The sequence below is a fragment of the Calypte anna genome, chromosome 3 (assembly GCF_003957555.1).
Source record: "Calypte anna isolate BGI_N300 chromosome 3, bCalAnn1_v1.p, whole genome shotgun sequence".
Taxonomy (NCBI): Eukaryota; Metazoa; Chordata; class Aves; order Apodiformes; family Trochilidae; genus Calypte; species Calypte anna.
This window is the reverse complement of record NC_044246.1, coordinates 60,713,149-60,730,221: the sequence shown is the minus strand read 5'-3', so window position 1 is coordinate 60,730,221 and position 17,073 is coordinate 60,713,149. Positions and strand designations below refer to the sequence as shown.

The 17,073-nt window shown below is 40.6% G+C and overlaps 1 protein-coding gene across 1 annotated transcript; it reads left to right on the top strand.

Moving 5' to 3' along the window:
• The first annotated feature begins 9,541 nt into the window (after positions 1-9,541).
• SMLR1 (small leucine rich protein 1) lies at positions 9,542-14,223 on the top strand. Its single transcript, XM_008499284.2, has 2 exons — positions 9,542-9,793; positions 13,439-14,223. The coding sequence occupies exons 1-2, from the start codon at positions 9,661-9,663 to the stop codon at positions 13,633-13,635; spliced, it is 330 nt and encodes a 109-aa protein (XP_008497506.2). The 5' UTR covers positions 9,542-9,660; the 3' UTR covers positions 13,636-14,223.
• Positions 14,224-17,073: the final 2,850 nt, after the last annotated feature.

Here is a 17,073-nt window from a genome sequence, read left to right as displayed (position 1 = left end):
CTTTCCCTGAAACTGGAACGAAAGGATGCATAAAGCAGACTGCAAAGATATGGAGTGTATTAAAAAAGAATGATGAAAAACTGAAAAACTGTCTGAAGAATAACAATTAATTTTCAGTAAGGGACATTTAGGCTAAATAGTAGTTAAGCCTCAGGATACTTACTCATTCCATGGCAGGATCTCAGTAGAATCCTGGAACCTTGATCTTTGGGAGTTTTAAGGTTATTTTGACATGTTCAAGAAGCACAGATGATCATGACCCTGTCTCAGAGGAGAGGTATTGTCAACTAGTTTTCTGGCACTTTTCCAGTGCTATTTCTTTGATTTCTCAAATAATTCCCTAACACTCTCACTTAGGGTGAGATTCATAGCTGCCCAGAGATTGTCCCTCAGAGATCATCAAAGCACAGTGACAGGGAGTGAAAAAGGCCATAAGGCCTTGGGGAAGGGCAGGGGGGAGCAGCTACAGGAAGAAATGTTTTTAGGCAGAGAAAAATCATAATTCACCAAGTAAAAAGGGCAGACATCCCAATGGTTACTAGAGAAACAGAATGTGGAGTGCAGCTTCTTTTCAGCAGTTACCTGCATAGAATGGTTGATGCAATAGGGAAAGGAGTCCTTCCTCTTCACTTCAGCACTAACCAAGAATTTATAAACAGAGAAGAGAATTTCCTATTCCCTGAGCCAATAATCCAGCAAGAAGTTCATATTATCCCTTTTTATGCGTGGTTTAAAATAAGGCTAAGTTTTCAGAGTAAAATTTTCCTCTCAAGTACACTTCTAGTCTGAAAGCTTCTCAATATACTGAATTTGTATAAAGGTACAGCAAATTACCTCCATTAAGTCTTTTTTTAGCCTGATGATGTTAACTTTGCTTCATTAAACACCATCAACAATGACAGAAGACTTAGTATTTAAGTAAAGTTCCCTAAATTTTTCTGGAATACTGCTAATATCTGAGATAGTCTACCTGCACTATTTTTAATACTGCTTCTCCGAGTTATGCTGAATATATCTAGAGCAGCAAGCTGAGCACTTAAAATTTGCTTTCCCAATTCACTCTCTGTAATATTTCCTACTAGTGCTTAAACTTAGTTTTATTACTGCCAGCAAGCAGAGAGTTACCTTGATGGCAGCAGCATATGTGGTCCTCACCTTCTTTTACCACAGGAGGTTATAGGAGCCAAATCTTTTGCCCCCTTTCCACCTCAGCTGGTAGTGAACACACCAAGTTATTATTTAAGGAAGTGAAATAGAGATTTATTTCTGAGAAACTCTGTCTACTAGTGAAAAAACAGGACTACATTTCTTTGCCTTTCCAACCTCTCAGTAGCCAACAGTGCCATTAATACAATTTCTCTCAGGCCTGAGGCACCAAGGCTCTTCCTGCTCCATCTCTCTGGGTTCTTGTCTGCCTTCCACTTTTGCTTCATCCTCACTCAGACCAACAGGCCCTCTAAACTATACCCATTGCCTCCCCTTGTGTTCAGAGCCCCGAAGAAGCCCTGTTACCTTCTGTCAAGGTACCATCCCACTTTTTCCACAGTGATTGGTGTGGGTATGGCCAAATAAAGATGTACCAACTTACTCTGCCCCTCTGATTAAATGAAATTCAACACTGCCTCCAACCAGCTACAGCCAACCTGTGTGTCCTCCATCCAAGCAACCTCAGGAAATGTTTAGGTGGTAAAGAAGATGTTTTCTTACTATAAATTTGTTACGACAAGGTAAAACCCTAGTTTTGTTGCTGTAAAACAGGAATCATTAATCCCAGCATTCCCAGAAGGCACTGAAGTCCTCAGCACATTTAAGAGAGCAACATCCATTATTGCTTTGCACAGTGCTTGGGGACCCTTAGATAGAAAGCCCTATCACAGCTTCAGATGTTGGTATTAGGACTTTCTGACAAATGCACAAATAAGCACTAGAGAAAGACAGGAGGACACATTTCTCTAATGTCAGTGATTGTAACCCATTATCTGAGTATCCCCAAACACACTGTGCTTCAGCAGGCTGCTGATTGAGGAAGAGTGCTAGATAATAAATGCTTTTTGGAAGTCATTAAAAAATCAGTAGGTTGCTGTCACACAACTAACTGTAAGTGAAAATAGATAATGCTACCAAGATAAAAACAGCACAAATGGAAGAAACAGTGTGTGGGAGAGAGCTCTGTATAGGTGATGGAGGAAGAAAATGAAACAGAAAACTTTAAAATGTGTATTTTTTCCTAATTTCTTCCTAGCCTTTTAATCTACCAGAGAAGCAACATGCTGCAACAATAATTATAGATGATTGTAGCTCTGCAGCTGCCATGTTGCTTCTGTTTTTGTAAACAACAAAACTGTCCAGACACTAAAGACTGATAAATCATAGTCTTTAGATCCATGCCTGCATACACTCACACACAGAAATATGTCACCACGTAGGAGAGGCTATGAATCCACAGGCACTCTCTGATTACTATCCAGCCATCCTCTCACCAGGTGAGTGATTTCAGCCACCACATGTTGACAGGGCAGCTAAAAATCTGCCTGGGGCCACATACCCACTGAGTAGCCAGAGTGCTGCTCTGTGTTCATACACTTTTCAATCCATATGGAATAAAGTTTGTTTGATAGCACACTGAGTTAGAGTCCTCGGTGTGTTTAGTACATTATCTTCAGAATTTCCTGCTCATCTTCTTGGTTTGATCTCCTTGACATTTGTGACTTCCATTCCTTTAATGTGTCAAAATACTGAGGGTACTTTTAAAATGAAGATCAGACATCTCTATGAGAACAGCCCCTAGCCGAGGTACCACAAGTAGCTAAATTAATTCCTTTTTTAAGCATCCACACTGGAAGAAATTGAGGAAAACCCCATGCTGGAGCTCTTTGGTGGAGAATAAGGGGGCAGCAAATATCTGAAACTTTAAGTGGTGCTAGAAGAGGTTACTGAACAAACTGAAAATGAACACTAAAACCCCCTTATTCCCTGAGAAGTTCTAAAAGAAATCAAGGATAAAATAGGTAAGGTACAAAGAGTGGTGTGTAACTAGTTAAAACTGCTTCAGTATCTTGGGGCTTAATGATGCAAAAAAAAGACATCAAGTTTTAAGAGAGACCTTGTGCACTCCAGGGTAAAAAAAAACTGATAAAGCTGATTCGGTGAATTAGTAGAATCACTAAGGAATGATTACTCCACTCCTGGATAAATACAACCTGATTTATGGATAAATACAACCTGATTTGAAAGAGCCATCATGGTTTCTGCAAAGAGACGTTCCTTTACAAACTTCTGAAATGATCAAGAAACAGCTGTAAGAACTAAGTAAGTTAACTTTAAGTAAGAACACTGTAAGAACTGTATGTTTTTATGATTTTGGCTTGACCTGCAAGTTGGTATCTCTGAGCATCTGGCTTGGCAACAGTAAGAGGTCATGAAGGGAATAAAGGACCAAAATAGGATGGGACTGCAATTTTTGAGTCAAAACAGATCTTATGGAAAATGTCAATTTGTGAAAGCTAATTGCAATTCAACTGAAGGTTTTTATAATGGGTTCTGAAGCCCCACAGGCTGAACTTCTCATCAACCTGAAATGCCTGACCATTTTATCAGAAACGAATGCTCATTTCACTATTAGGTTATTCTTTAGGTCTAGTCTAAAATCAGAATTAAAAAGAGCATCTATGATCTTCAAATTTTACAAGACAAGAAAACCATGCCCTCCTGATCCCCTAGTCCTGAGTCATTAAGCATTTTAGTACAAAGCAAAAGAAATCTCATTTTCTCTCACTCTCATCCTTCAGGATTAACTATTCAGTGTCTTGAAGTACCTTTATGAATCAGCTAAAGAGCCTTGCCTTCCCTCCCCTTCTCCCCATAGAGAGATTTGCTGCTACATTGATCGGTTCTTACAGGGCCTATCAGCATTTTCCATATAAATTGGGCCCATGATCTGAAAAGTCAGCAAATTGGGCTCACAATAGCTCCTTCAAAGCAGCCATGCCTTTTTCAAACAGGAAACATTTGTCTCAATTATTTTCCCTTCTTTCTGTTTTATCATTTTGCAATTCCTTTATCCCAGTGCCACAGCTCTACATGGTTTAACATTCATGCTAGAGAAACTGCTGCCTGCAGGGCAGTTTTCTGATGTGGATGGAGTATATTTACCTAACAACTTTAATGAGAAATAGATCTTAGAATGCATTCCTCATCTGGGGAAAAAAAAAGCAGATGTTGCTGTCTTAAAGCACTACATGAAGCTTTCCAAAGCAAAACATCCACAGTAAGTATTTTAAAATTATTGAACAATACAGGGTTAAAAACTCATTCCTTGGTCTTACATAGCTGCATGTGTAAATTAGCATTTGTTGATGACAGTGCCAGGGTTAAGCATAAGGTTTTCTGGATATGTTACAGTATAAGGAAAAACATGAAGGGCTGTCTGCCCTCCTGGGGAAAAAAAAAAAAGGACCATTTCATGCCAGCAGATGGCTACAACTCATTACTGTGTAAATGTATAGCATGGAAAATGGAACGACACACTAATTAGCATTTTCCAGGAATACATAACAGAGAATGGTATGTGCTCGTGCCATTTTATTCCATGTCACATTAATTGAGTACTGGATAAGTGACAAAATGCATTAAACTAACCATAGCTTTTGTCAGCAGCAGCAGATAAACTGAATTTTTCTCTCTCACAGAGATTTTATTTCCTTACAGACACAATGACAGAGGAGGAACCTGTGCACGGCCCAACCCCCACCTCCAGCATTCTTACTAACTTACTGTACTCTTCATTTCACTGTAAATTATTTTTGCCCAAGGTTACATCAGGCCTTGCCCCAGTAAATTTCTGATGAAACAATAGCTCACCCCTATTTAAGCAGCATCTTGTCTCCCTGGCATGGGGCTGCAGAAGGGATCCCTTTCTCCAGGGTGGCCATCTCTGCAGCAGGTTTGGCTTGCTACCAGGGAATCTCAGAGGGAAAACTGGCATAAAGTGGATTCCAGACTTTTAATTAATAACTTTAAAAGAACATTAGGTTACTGGCAACAGTGAGATGGACACTCTGACTGCGACCCTTGAGTTTTCAACAACTCCAGTAACTCTGTAAAAAACCTGGGCTTCTTTTTCCAAGTACATCCAAGTACATCCAATAAAGATCTTGAAACTAAAATGCTGCCAAATGCTCAGCTGTCCTGAAAAGCAGCTGAGGCATTGTAGCTCAAATAATTTTTATGGCACACAAATAAGCTAATTTTCTAAAAATCATTTGTATTTGCAAAATGCCATTTCTTTTACTTTGCAGAACCATACCTCAGATCTAATCCAGCTACACACCTGTGCACACTTAGCCACGGAATGAAATGCACCCAGCATTTGATTGAGGCACCCAGTGTCACCTGTTCACAGGGGCTACAAACAACCATGGCAGCCTTCTTTTCCATCCTTGCTGTGGGTGTCACTGCAGCAGCCCCAGGTTACCCAGGGCTGGGGTCAGGCTACTCAAAGAGCTGTGCACAGAGATGGCTGGGGCATAACCAGCTCAGCTTCTTGAGCTAACAGGGCAGAACTGTAAATCCCTCTCAAGGTGCCTGCTCCCCATCCTCTTTTACCATGGGGAACTGGGAGGAGAAGATGTGCATTGGGTTGCAGCTGTACGGTGACTCAAAACTGTCTGAGTTTTGGGTAGCCAGTTTTGTAGTAGTTTTCTGGAGCAGTCAGAAAGAGGGGAACCTTCTGAATGTTGAATCTGTCCCAGTTTTCAGAAGAACATCTTGTTGCTTTGTTTGTAGCTCAGTGAAAAATGACCTGTCAGTCAGCAAGCACTAACACAGCAAAGTGTAATCAGAGCCCAGGCCGTGGGTTATGGGCAAGACAGAAAGAGAGAACTGGGCTACTACCACACTGCTCCCAGTTCAATCTTGCACTGCCTTTCTGGGATACCAGAAGAGCATGTTGTTACACCACTCCTCTACACTGCCTAAATGTTACATCAATATCCCTCTTTACTAATCAAGGAGGAAAGTACACCAGGAGGCAGCTGTGAGACATCCAAGAGGTGGGATAGAGTTTGTTTTGCAGAGCTCATTTAAAAGGCTAAAGATACCCCTTCCATTTAGCTCATTGCTGTTTGAAGCCTCATGCTGAGAGCATTCATCATATGGCTTCTATAGATCTGTGATCTTGTAACACAAATGAGATTCAGTGGCAGGAAGGGACCCTGTAGGACTGGATTATACAAGGAACAGGTCAAATAATCACTGACTGTAGGGTCGAATTTCCAGTCAAGGAAACATTATTGGTTACCCAGGAAAGGCAGCAGCAAGAAATAATTTTTCCTCACATGCAGCAGAAACTGCAATGCCTCGTTTTCTATAAACTTATATCCTTTGCTACTTTAACCCTTGTTATGTCAATAAATCCACTGTTGGACCCATGCCCCTTGTGACAACCATACAGAGTGAGTAGCATAGCCAAGGGGTATGGAGGCAGTGAAGCTGTGAACAGAGAAAGTGGACACTATCAGCTCCTTTTATTATGGAAAATGCAGTGGTCAAAGGGCAAGGAATAATCAGACTTTTTTCTTCATTGTTGTAAAATTATACTGGAAGCAAGAGAGATGTTCACAGCAGCGTGTATCATGATGATTTAAATAATAATGTATAGGAAGTACTACTGCCCAATAACTGTTTTAGTTTGTACTCAAAAAGAAGGCTCATCCACTGGTATGACTGCCAGTGATGATGCTTCTGTATGGGGAGATTAGTATTTGCCTGTACAGATGATTAATAACAAAGCTGAAATTTAAATAAACTGTACTGAACAGAAACACTTTGAAAATCAAGAAGCCTGGAAGAGGGCTAGAAGTTGGCTGAGTAATTTTGTATTTCACTTACACTAATTTTTCAAATATCTTTAGCATAATATTGAGGAGACTAGAAATCCATCATTATCATGCCAGTGCTTACAGGTAACACAAATAAAAGCAAGGCAGGAAGAATGCAAAGACTGTCCAAACAGATAAAGAACTGGAATATAAATAAGCTTCTTAGCATGGCTTATGCAAAGTAGCTGTTACTCTCTTAATGAGATTACAAGTTTGTTTGATAAAGGCAGCCACAGCTTCAATACACTTAAATGTCCTAGGGTGCTTGAATTAGTTATACACAACGGGCTCATTAAAAAGTAATCACTTTTCTGTATCAATAAAGCACACAAGTGACAAAATCAGGAATTGCTGCAGGGTTCTTAAATGTCATCTACATCCACGGGGCAGTGGATGCAGGTAGTGCTCCTGGTGAGGCCACAGCAAGGCATACACTGAGCAGCAGTGCCAGTTCCATCTCCTGCCTCACTCTCCTTCCTCATCAGCCCCTCATCACTGCCTCTCCACAACTTATCCACCCTGCCAGAATTCTCTTGTGGATGCCCACACGATCAACTCCATCAGAAAGTGGATCCTGTTTAAAAATAATCTAGTTAGTACCTTTCCCTCAAAGCCCAGAAACAGCTTATGCAGCTTTTCACTGGATCAAAGTTAAGCCAATTTACTTTGTAAAGGCACAAATGCTTGCACTAGAAAGGCAAAAAACACCCAGAAAATAGGCAAAGTAGGAGAGGAAAAAAACAAAGTAGAAATTGATGTAAAAAGTGCAGATGCTCAAAGGCTTGATGCTAAGTAACAAGGAGAACACAGCAGCTATGCTGTGATGTGGGTCATTTGTGAAAGGCTGGGTTACCTATAAGAAAAAGCATCATAACATTTCCAAAGCAAAGTTTTACATCTAGAATCAAGATCAAAAGGTCATCCCTAAAAATTGTCCACAAATAATCAATTTATTGGATTCTACAAAGGTCATGGAAAGAAATTGCCCATAATGGTATAGACACAAACTACTTGATCTAATAACCTTTAGCAAATTCAGGTTGAAAGGAAAATAAAAGATTTTTGTGTTCTAGTGAAACATCCAGGAGAAAGATGAGGTCTAAATGGTCATTTAGCATTTAAATTTAATAAATTTAATTCACTTTTCAAGAAGCCTTTTAACTTGATAGCCCAGGAAACTGAAGACCTTTTCCCATTCAAAATGTGTCTCCTGAGCAGTGGCCAGACCAGAGGACACTGGTGGGAATATCCAGCCCTACAGACTCAGTTTTCACTCTGGCTCACAGATAAACAGGAGTCTGCCCACCCTCCTTGTCTGTGCTGGAAGGCTCTGTCCTTACAAACCGTTGCCTCTTCTTTCTACCATAATTAGAGAAATATTGACTTTTTAAAAAAAGATTTAGTCTTACAGCAACATTTTCTTTGTTTTCCCTGAGAAAGAGCAACCTCAGCTCTGCCAGTTCAGCTGCCATGCACATTGGTGATTTGCCTTTGCAGAATGTGTGCATCTCGGTTAGTGCCCAACAGGCTCTGGAACACCTGCAGTAGCCAGGGTTTGGGTTTGGTTGGTTTTGGTTTGGTTTTGATTTATTGTGGCTGAGTCTTCACAGGTAGATCTTACTTCTTCCTCTCAGCTCCAATAGGTATTTCTTGGCCTTTTTACATTCCCTAGCAAACTCATCCAGAAATTTCAAGGGAAGTTTCCTTTGGAAACTGTGATTGAATGAAAATAGTCACATATGCAGATGAGAAGTTAAAGCAATTCCTTCTAACAAGGTAGGTGTGATGTTCATCATTTCTAATGTCAGTTGGCAAGTTTTGGAAACAGAAGCAATTTCAAGTTTGAATGAATCCATTCGTGTTCATATTTTATGTAAATAATCAAAACAATACAGTTGAAATAAGAGGTTTAGTGGCTCTAAAATTAACGTTCCATAAATTCCATTTCACGGGAAATTAGGTTTCTAATTCAAGCCAAAAAAAGGAAAATTTTGCAATGGGTGAATTTCCTGGGAGCCAGGAAGGGAGCTTTTGGCAGGTCAGCCCCTGTGCTGGAGGTGGGAATGGGAGGGGGGCACAGTGAATCATCAGTTGCTTCTTTCCAACCCAGTTGCTTGAACTTTTAAAAGGTTGTTGAATTGCTTGCCACATCTGGCCCCTCCAAAATCACATAGTTTAATCTTCTCTAAAAGAGAAACCTTTCTGAGTTTCACTGTTCTGCAACTGCTTTTTGGAAAAAAATGTTGGTTCAGCATCTACTCAGCCACTTGCTGCTTGTCTCAAATGTCTGCTCTTCAGAACAGACACCTCATGTATGCTTGCATGGTATTTATAAAGGGTCTTCAGCTCAAGTAAGCATCTCAGATCCATTCAGATCCATTTCTGGATGGCCAGACCATTGTAAAATTAATAATATATCTAGAGAGAGGGTGTTTATTATTCAGAATGGCCTGCACAACATTAGCATATGACAGAACCCACATCGCTCAAAAGGCAGCAGCCTGGTGTGTTAAACCCTGCCCAGCCCAACATATCCAAAGGGTTCAAAGCCCTACATTGCTTGAATATGCACTTTTAAACTTTGTGGTTGAGTAACTCTGCAAGTGAACTCCAGACCCACTGGGAATCACAGGCCTAAGCAAACGAACCAAAGTCCACAAAGAGATGATGGCCTGAGCAAAGGGCAGAATGTGGATGCAGAGAAAAAAAGGAAGAAAGCAGAATAAATAAGCTCCACACCTGGAAACCTGAAGGATCTTGCTCACCATTGCCACAGAGAAAAATGAGAATGACTTACGTACTCTCGGTGTTTTTGAATGAGCTGCCTGGCTATGTTCTCTTTGCTGGGATCTTTATGCCAGTGACTTTACTCCTGCTGCTGGTAATTGTCTACTTCAGGACTGAACTACTGGAAGGTGAGTCAGGAATTGGGGACAAAGAGGGAGGAAGATAGACAAAACTTCTTTTTCAACAGGCTACTGTTAGGCTTCTACCACTAACTAAACTGATGAGAACTATGATCATAAATAATTTATACTGCACTTTAGACCATTTCCCACTTAAAAAAACATTGCAGAAATTTGTTTGGAACTTAGATTGAATCCACACTTAAAACTCCATATTTTTACATAGAAGATTTTACTATACTACACTACAAGGGGCAACCAAAATGAAGAAAAAAACCAGGGTAGTTGAAATGCAGATAATTTTCCTCTGTGCTTTCACCATGCAAGTATTCAGTGAGATAGGTAACAGCATTTACACACTGCAAGTATTTTGTTACAGAGCACACTACTGTGTTCATTCAGAGGTATGTACTTGCTTCTAGCTTGTACCTAAATGCACATTTGCCATGTTATCTTTTTCTATTTTAAAATCAGCTTCATACTCACTTCAAAAATCAATCTTCAGGGTAAAACCCAAACAAGAATCAGCCCCACACCAGTAAGCTCAGAGAGAGTGGAGCGCACCTGGGCCCTGCAGTCTGGGGCTGTTCACACAGCCTGACTCATCCTGCACAGAGGCTACAATCATAGCAGGCAAGGAGTTTCTTCTAGAAGTGAAACCCTTGTACATCACACCACCCAGTTTTTAATGGCATGATCTTCGTGCCTACCAGATTTCAGTTTCAGCTGCAGCAGCAGATTCACACTTACTCTCTACTAAACTTCAGGGGCTTCTTGATGCAGCTTTGTGAGAACCTTGCCTGGGACAATGGTCCCACATCACACACACTATGGGTTTCAGCTCTAGCAGCTCACCCACAACCTCAAAAGCAGAGGCAGGCAGGGCTATCCTGAGCACAGGATAAGCTGAGGTGTTTAAGAGCCAGAAATAAGCTGGCCAGAGATGCATTATCCCAACAGGAGAAGACTAGATTTATCCACTAGCTCAAAGAAAGGGAAGAGCCCTTACCTAGGTTGTCAGATCAAGCACTGTGATTTGTACGTTCATTAAGCTTGCCCTATTCTGCAGTCTTCTGAAATCCTGACAACTGGACAATTTAACACTGTTAGAGAAGTAAGGAAGACCACACATTCCCAGAAATCTCTAAAGGTTACACTTTCTATTTTATATAGCATCTCCAGGTGTTTAGACCCCGGGATTTAACAGAGAGGAAGAAGGGTGCCTCTTTGCATACAAGTGTACACCAGAAGTTACCTTCAGGCTAGTAAAACCCAAACATTTCCTGTTAAACTTGTGCTCTCAGATACTAAATTAATCAACCAGGGAATTTGTGCCTAACCCAGCTCTGTCTTCAGCTATAAATAATCATTAGAGCAAGGTGCTGACAGTTTTTCACACACTAATGAATACACAAAAACCCCATTGTGGTGCCAAAACATAATGCAACTGTGTATCTATGAGGGAACAGGAAGGCTAAGTATTGAGAGCTGTGTCTTGAAAAACAAGCTGGTAACATTATTGTATTAGACTTTGGATAAAAGCAGGGATTCTCCCATTCATCATCTCTGTGTCCAGACAGACATCAACTATTATGAAACAATACTGAGACACTACTGAACTTTTTCTTACCTGGAGATGCTCTTGCTTCTCTGTTCCAGCCTGGATCAAGTGATTACAACTCCCACCAGTTCAGGTGTTTTGCTGAGGCTCTGACAACACTTTCATGGAGCCAGATGTTCACATTCACTGCTGACACAGGCTGTCCTACCCTCTTCCACTGTCACCCTATCTTTCTTAGCTGCTCTTTCTGCAGGTCTGTAAATCCTCTGCAGAACCAGATGCCAAATCCTGCTTCTTTTAAAGTACAGAGATTTTAGCTTTCCATTCCTAGTGAGTTTAAGTAATGATTTCCAAAATTTTCTGAGATTAGCAATCAAAGCTTTAAGAGCGAGGTGAATGAATAAGCTGGCAAACTAATTTGCCAAAGGAATATCGCTTCTGTGGTTCTCTCTTTCACAACTGAGAAGGATGCTTTAAAGGAATCATCTGGCTGTTCAGTGCCTGAGGGAAGGAGATTTCTCAGCTTGCAGATCATAGGTCTAGTGGTTGGGACTATCATGAGGATGCAAGATCAATTCCTGTCTTATCTGGTACTTTGGGCATTGCAGTCCCAGCTGTACCCTCCGGATTTGAAACTGCCAGAGTTCAACCTATTGATTAGGTCTCCAGTCAGCTCACACACATCATCCCAAACAACTTCCCCTGCACAGGCAAGAGCATCAGAAAAACAGCTAACCACAGATAAACCTGAGAAAAGACTCCTTCAAATCCCAATCCTCCATCTCTGACAACATCTCCGAAATTCACAGAGTCACAGAATTTTGTCAGGGTCAGAAAAGGCCTCTAAAATCACCGCATCTAACCATTAACAGCTCTTCCTCCAAATAAAATATTAATCAACTATTAATGCCCACTAGAGCATGTCCTGAAGTGCCTCATCTACACAGTTTCTTAAATACTTCCAGGGCTGATGATTCCACCACCTCCCAGAGCAGCCCACTCCAACATCTCAGTAAAGCCCATTCCAACATCTCTCTTCTCTCGGTAAAGTCTTTCTACTATCTAGTCTAAACCTCCCCTGCTGCAGCTCCAGGCCATGTCCTCCAATCCTATCATTGTTCACTTGAGAGAAGAGGCCAGGACCCACCTCCCTACAACCTCCTTTCAGGCAGCTGTAGAGAGAAATAGTGTCCTCTCAGTCCCCTGTTCTCCAAACTAAACATTCCCAGTTCCTTCAGACTCTTCCTAATAGGGTTTGCTCTACATTCAGCAGGTACCTATTAAGTACCTATTTCCTTATATGTATCATTAATTTTTTCTTTTTAATAAACCAAATTTGCATTACTAAAAGTAAGGCTTCCTTGTTTCATTGTCAAATAAGCATTTCATTTTTCTCTGTGCAGCACAAAAGGCTCCATGTAAATGTATCAAAACCTACCCCAGTAAAATCCCTTAAAGATTCTTTAAAAATAAAACTAAAACCAACAAGCAATACAGCACACATTTGTTCTGAACAACCATCAATGACAAGGGAAGCTAAGGTTCTGTTACATGCTAAAAAGGCTAACACATGTTCTCCCTCCCACCCCCAACCTTTTTTTTTGTTGTTCTTTCTTCTTCCATCTTTCTCCAAATACTCTCCATCTTCTAACACCAGCATGTTCTGAGGATGCCAGGCAATGAGGGCAGAGATCATTTGTCTGTTCTGTTTGCACCACAGGCATCATGGGGAGGATCAGGACAATTTGAGGCTCTCATGGCACTGCCACAGTACAGCAGAAGGTAAACTGCTGACTGCTCTCCTTGACATTGTTTAGGGACTTTATTCTGGATTACAAATTGGTGGAGGCAAATTAGAAGAATATTTCTGTTAGTGGCAACAGGATTTGTGTCAGTGCTTCACTGGGCAGAGGCACAGTCCCAGCCTCACATTTTCCTCTAGACCATAAGCAAGTGATACTAATGTGCTACCTAGGCACCTTCAATTTACAAAGAGTAATTGTTACCAATATATGCCAGCTTCTTTATGAAAATTCACCACAGGAAATTAGCCTATTCTTATGGAATTTTGTGTTGTTTGGTTTGTTTTCCAGTTAATAAGGAACTGGCCAAGGCCCAAGACCCCGGAAACGCTCACCAGAATTACTATGGCCAGTGGCAGAAACCCAGGAGGCCTTGCATAAAGAGAAAAAATGCAAAAACTGAAGGACATTTAAGGGTACCTCGCATCTCAGGAAGCAAGATTAAACCTAGAACTCAGCTCTGCAGGTTTCAAAATAACCAGCTGTAGATAAATACCACAGAGGAAAACAAAACAGAGAGAAATTAGTGCTGCACTGTACAAACGAAACAGCTGCTGCAGTTCAAAAAGGTCTTTTAGCAGTTTTGCTTTCTCACATGAGGCCAAGTAAGCAGTGCTTAAAGCAGCTCCTGGGACACCAGAGACCTCCTGCAATGTACTGACTGCATCAGTTCCCTTCCATGAGGCAGGATTTTGGGGGAGGGAAAGGACCTTGCACACTACCCCTTCCCTGGCCTACTGAGAATAAAGCTGTCTAACAGGTTCCTGAGAAAGCTGAGCTGGCTTATATAAGGCAGGCAGTCTAATTCAATTGAAGATACATAAATAGCAAGCACTAACATCTAGGAAATTGAGAAGGGAACACTTTGTACACTTTGGGAAGATTTGTGAAGTTTTGCATAGAATTTGGAAGCAAAGTGGAACAATGAAGGGAAACAAAAGGACTGCTCTCTGCTGACTGACCATGCCAAATTCTGAAACCATGGATTCATTCAGTACTCCACAAACCAGCTATCATTCCAATTTAAGGACAAACTGATGATTTTTCTAATTAAAAACCCCTAAGTATGGACCCTTCTTTTTTTGTGTCACTTGTCATACATTAAAAATCCTGTTTCCCCCTCTCTTTAGCTATAGATGTACAAGCTGTAGTGCACCTCTGATTAGCCATGGCAGACAGCCCACAAAAATGCAACTCAAACTGTTTTAAAGTACTGTTGCTTTTTGACCTTTATGTTTCTGATTCTCAGTTTAAACTCAAACTGATGAATAATGACAACTGGCTATCATTACTGTCCCTGGTCTTGGCTATCAATTGCTATCTACAATTGCTTTTCATGACAGATGTTTGTCATCATCTGCCCTGCAAGAACAGAGCAGAAAATGCTCTGAGATTGTGTGATTTTTCTCATAGACTAAGAACTTCTTCAAATAATTTTATAAAAACACTGAGGCCATGACTACAGTTTTAAGAAAGTTTATGAAAACAAGATTCAAACAGCAAGTACTTTTACTATACATAACAGAATTCTAGTGCCTTTTAATACTATCCTATTTTTAAAACTACACAATTAAATCACACTGGTTTTATCAATTAAATTGTGTTGAACAAGTGAAGAGCCAATTGCTTATTACTTGGAAAGAGCTACTTGTTCACTTGTGCAGTAAAAGTAAAGGTTAGGTTACTTAAATTCTATTACCTCTAGTAGTCTAGAGGTAATAATAATTCTATTACCTTATTCTAAGATAATAATTCTATTACCTCCAGTAGTCTCTACTTAAGTTCCCCCCCAAATTATTTATGTTTCAAAGTGCTTTGTAGTGCCATTTGAAATCAGCAGAGGGTGCTGGGTGGAAAAAGCCAGAAATACATTTAGAAGTCACAGCATTAACATGCACAGCAGAAGTTAAATACAAGATGGAGGTATGGACTTTGGCTTCAAGGGAAGCGATCCTGTAAAAGAACCACAGCAAAACATGGAAGTAAAAACAAGCTTATCTGTCTTAAGTGCAAAGTACTGATACTTTACACCGTGTACCTCCAGACTTGACTGTAAAGGCAGAGAGTCTCATGAGGTCTTACTATTGCTCCACTCCTACCTCCAGTGAAGTCTGCTCTTGTACTTCAAGGGCTGGCACAAAGCAAACAACCTAATGCTGCTCTTGTTGAAGGATCCATCATAATCCCATGAAAACAGTGATGATGGTAAAGAATGCGATAATGTAGTGAAATGAGGCAACCACTAATTGCTGGAACTCACAACCTGGGCATGCTTGGCTTTTTCTGCTTCTATGAGCACCGTGCTGACCTGACTGCGCCCCTGGAACTTTGTCTCAGCACCGCACTAACTTGGTTGCGCCATCAGAGCTCTTCACCACTAGGGTGAGGCTCGAGTGGCACAGCCGGTTAGCGCGCGGTACTTACACAGCAAACTTGAGCAATGCTGAGGCCGTGGGTTCCAGCGTGAGCTGAGCTTGTGAGTTCAGGCCTCACCTTTTACTGGCCCCCTAATCCTGCTCATGCGCATTTGGGGCCCGCCCTAATCAGGCACAGGTGGGCTTAACACAAGCTCATGCCACTCCCTGGCAATTAGTGGCACCTGGTTGCCTCATTTCACTACATGATAATGCTTTGATTCATTGCTAATGCTTCTAAGGTTAGATCTATACCATTATGTAAAAAAGTTATTATACCACATAAGAAGTGTATTTATGAATGCTTGTGACACAGGGACTGAGACATCAAGATGCAATAAAGATTCTTTACAAAAGTCTTAACTTATATAGCTATTATTAACAGAGGTAAACAAGCCTGTTGCCTTCATTACACAGCTTCTTCAGTTCTTTGATGTTCCTGTAGGCTGTGATGTTAAAGATCAAACACACCACAGGTAGTAGAGAACCAAAAGTTAAAGCCAGGTATAAACATGGTGTCTAAGGAGAGAGATCTGCATGTTTGATTCTAGTGTTCTACCTCTGCTTTACAGCTGTCTCACCTAGAAAAAATGACACATTATCAATCCACCTGACAGACAGACCTCCTGCCATGACTGCTCTGTACCTCCCCAGAGGATTCTTGTTTCATCATTTGCTAGTTAAGTGTCTGACAATTTCCTCAGCTGATACAGATTCTTGCAACATGTAGCCCATACTGCCAATAGACTCAATATCCTGTGACACAGAAGAGTTCTGTTTTCCTACATACACCTTAGGTAACAAGTTTTTCCTTTCTAAGTAGACCAGCAGGTTTGAAGTGAAAAAATGCATTTTTCTACCACATCAGTGAAACTACTGTTACCTGAATATATCAACTTCTGATTTGGTATCCTTAGAGAAAATATGTAAATACTCTGCAATACATTCTTTCCTCTTTTATTAACCACAACCTACGTAATCTTTTGCAGAGAAGTTGAGCCAGCTGCTGCAAAGAATTTACTTTTTACATTTAAGATGTTGCCAGTAGAAAAGCACTGACCTTGGTTGCTGATCAGAGGTTAAAGGCACTGTAACACACACAAAAAATTAGAAATAATCATTCACCCAAGAAAAGATTGGCCTGGACCACATATAAAGTTATAGATTTTATGTTTAACAAGGCTTAGCACAACACAGAATTGATCTTATTGGTTTCAAAAAATGACTGAGAACAGCGGGATTTAAATAACTGAAAAAAGTATTATCACTCTTTAACAGCACTTTACTCTAAAATGGTGGTATGGATACTGGATAGGCTATAGATACACTGCATGACTTTGACACAACTGCTTATTGAGATGTAATTGCTAGGATGTAGGAGGATCTGACATTCAAGATTCACTAACATGCCATGAAAATACTCAGGTCTTCCTGTTTTCAGTTGAGTTACTGAATAGTGTTAAGAAATAATCTGTTTTCACACTACCAGGATGAAACACATCATAGTATCTC

Excerpts from the sequence above, each read along its gene's own strand:
- SMLR1 (XM_008499284.2), top strand. The coding sequence starts at position 9,661 with ATGAGAATGACTTACGTACTCTCGGTGTTTTTGAATGAGCTGCCTGGC. Across the intron at positions 9,794-13,438 it reads CAGGACTGAACTACTGGAAG|TTAATAAGGAACTGGCCAAG; the intron begins GTGAGTCAGGAA and ends TTTGTTTTCCAG.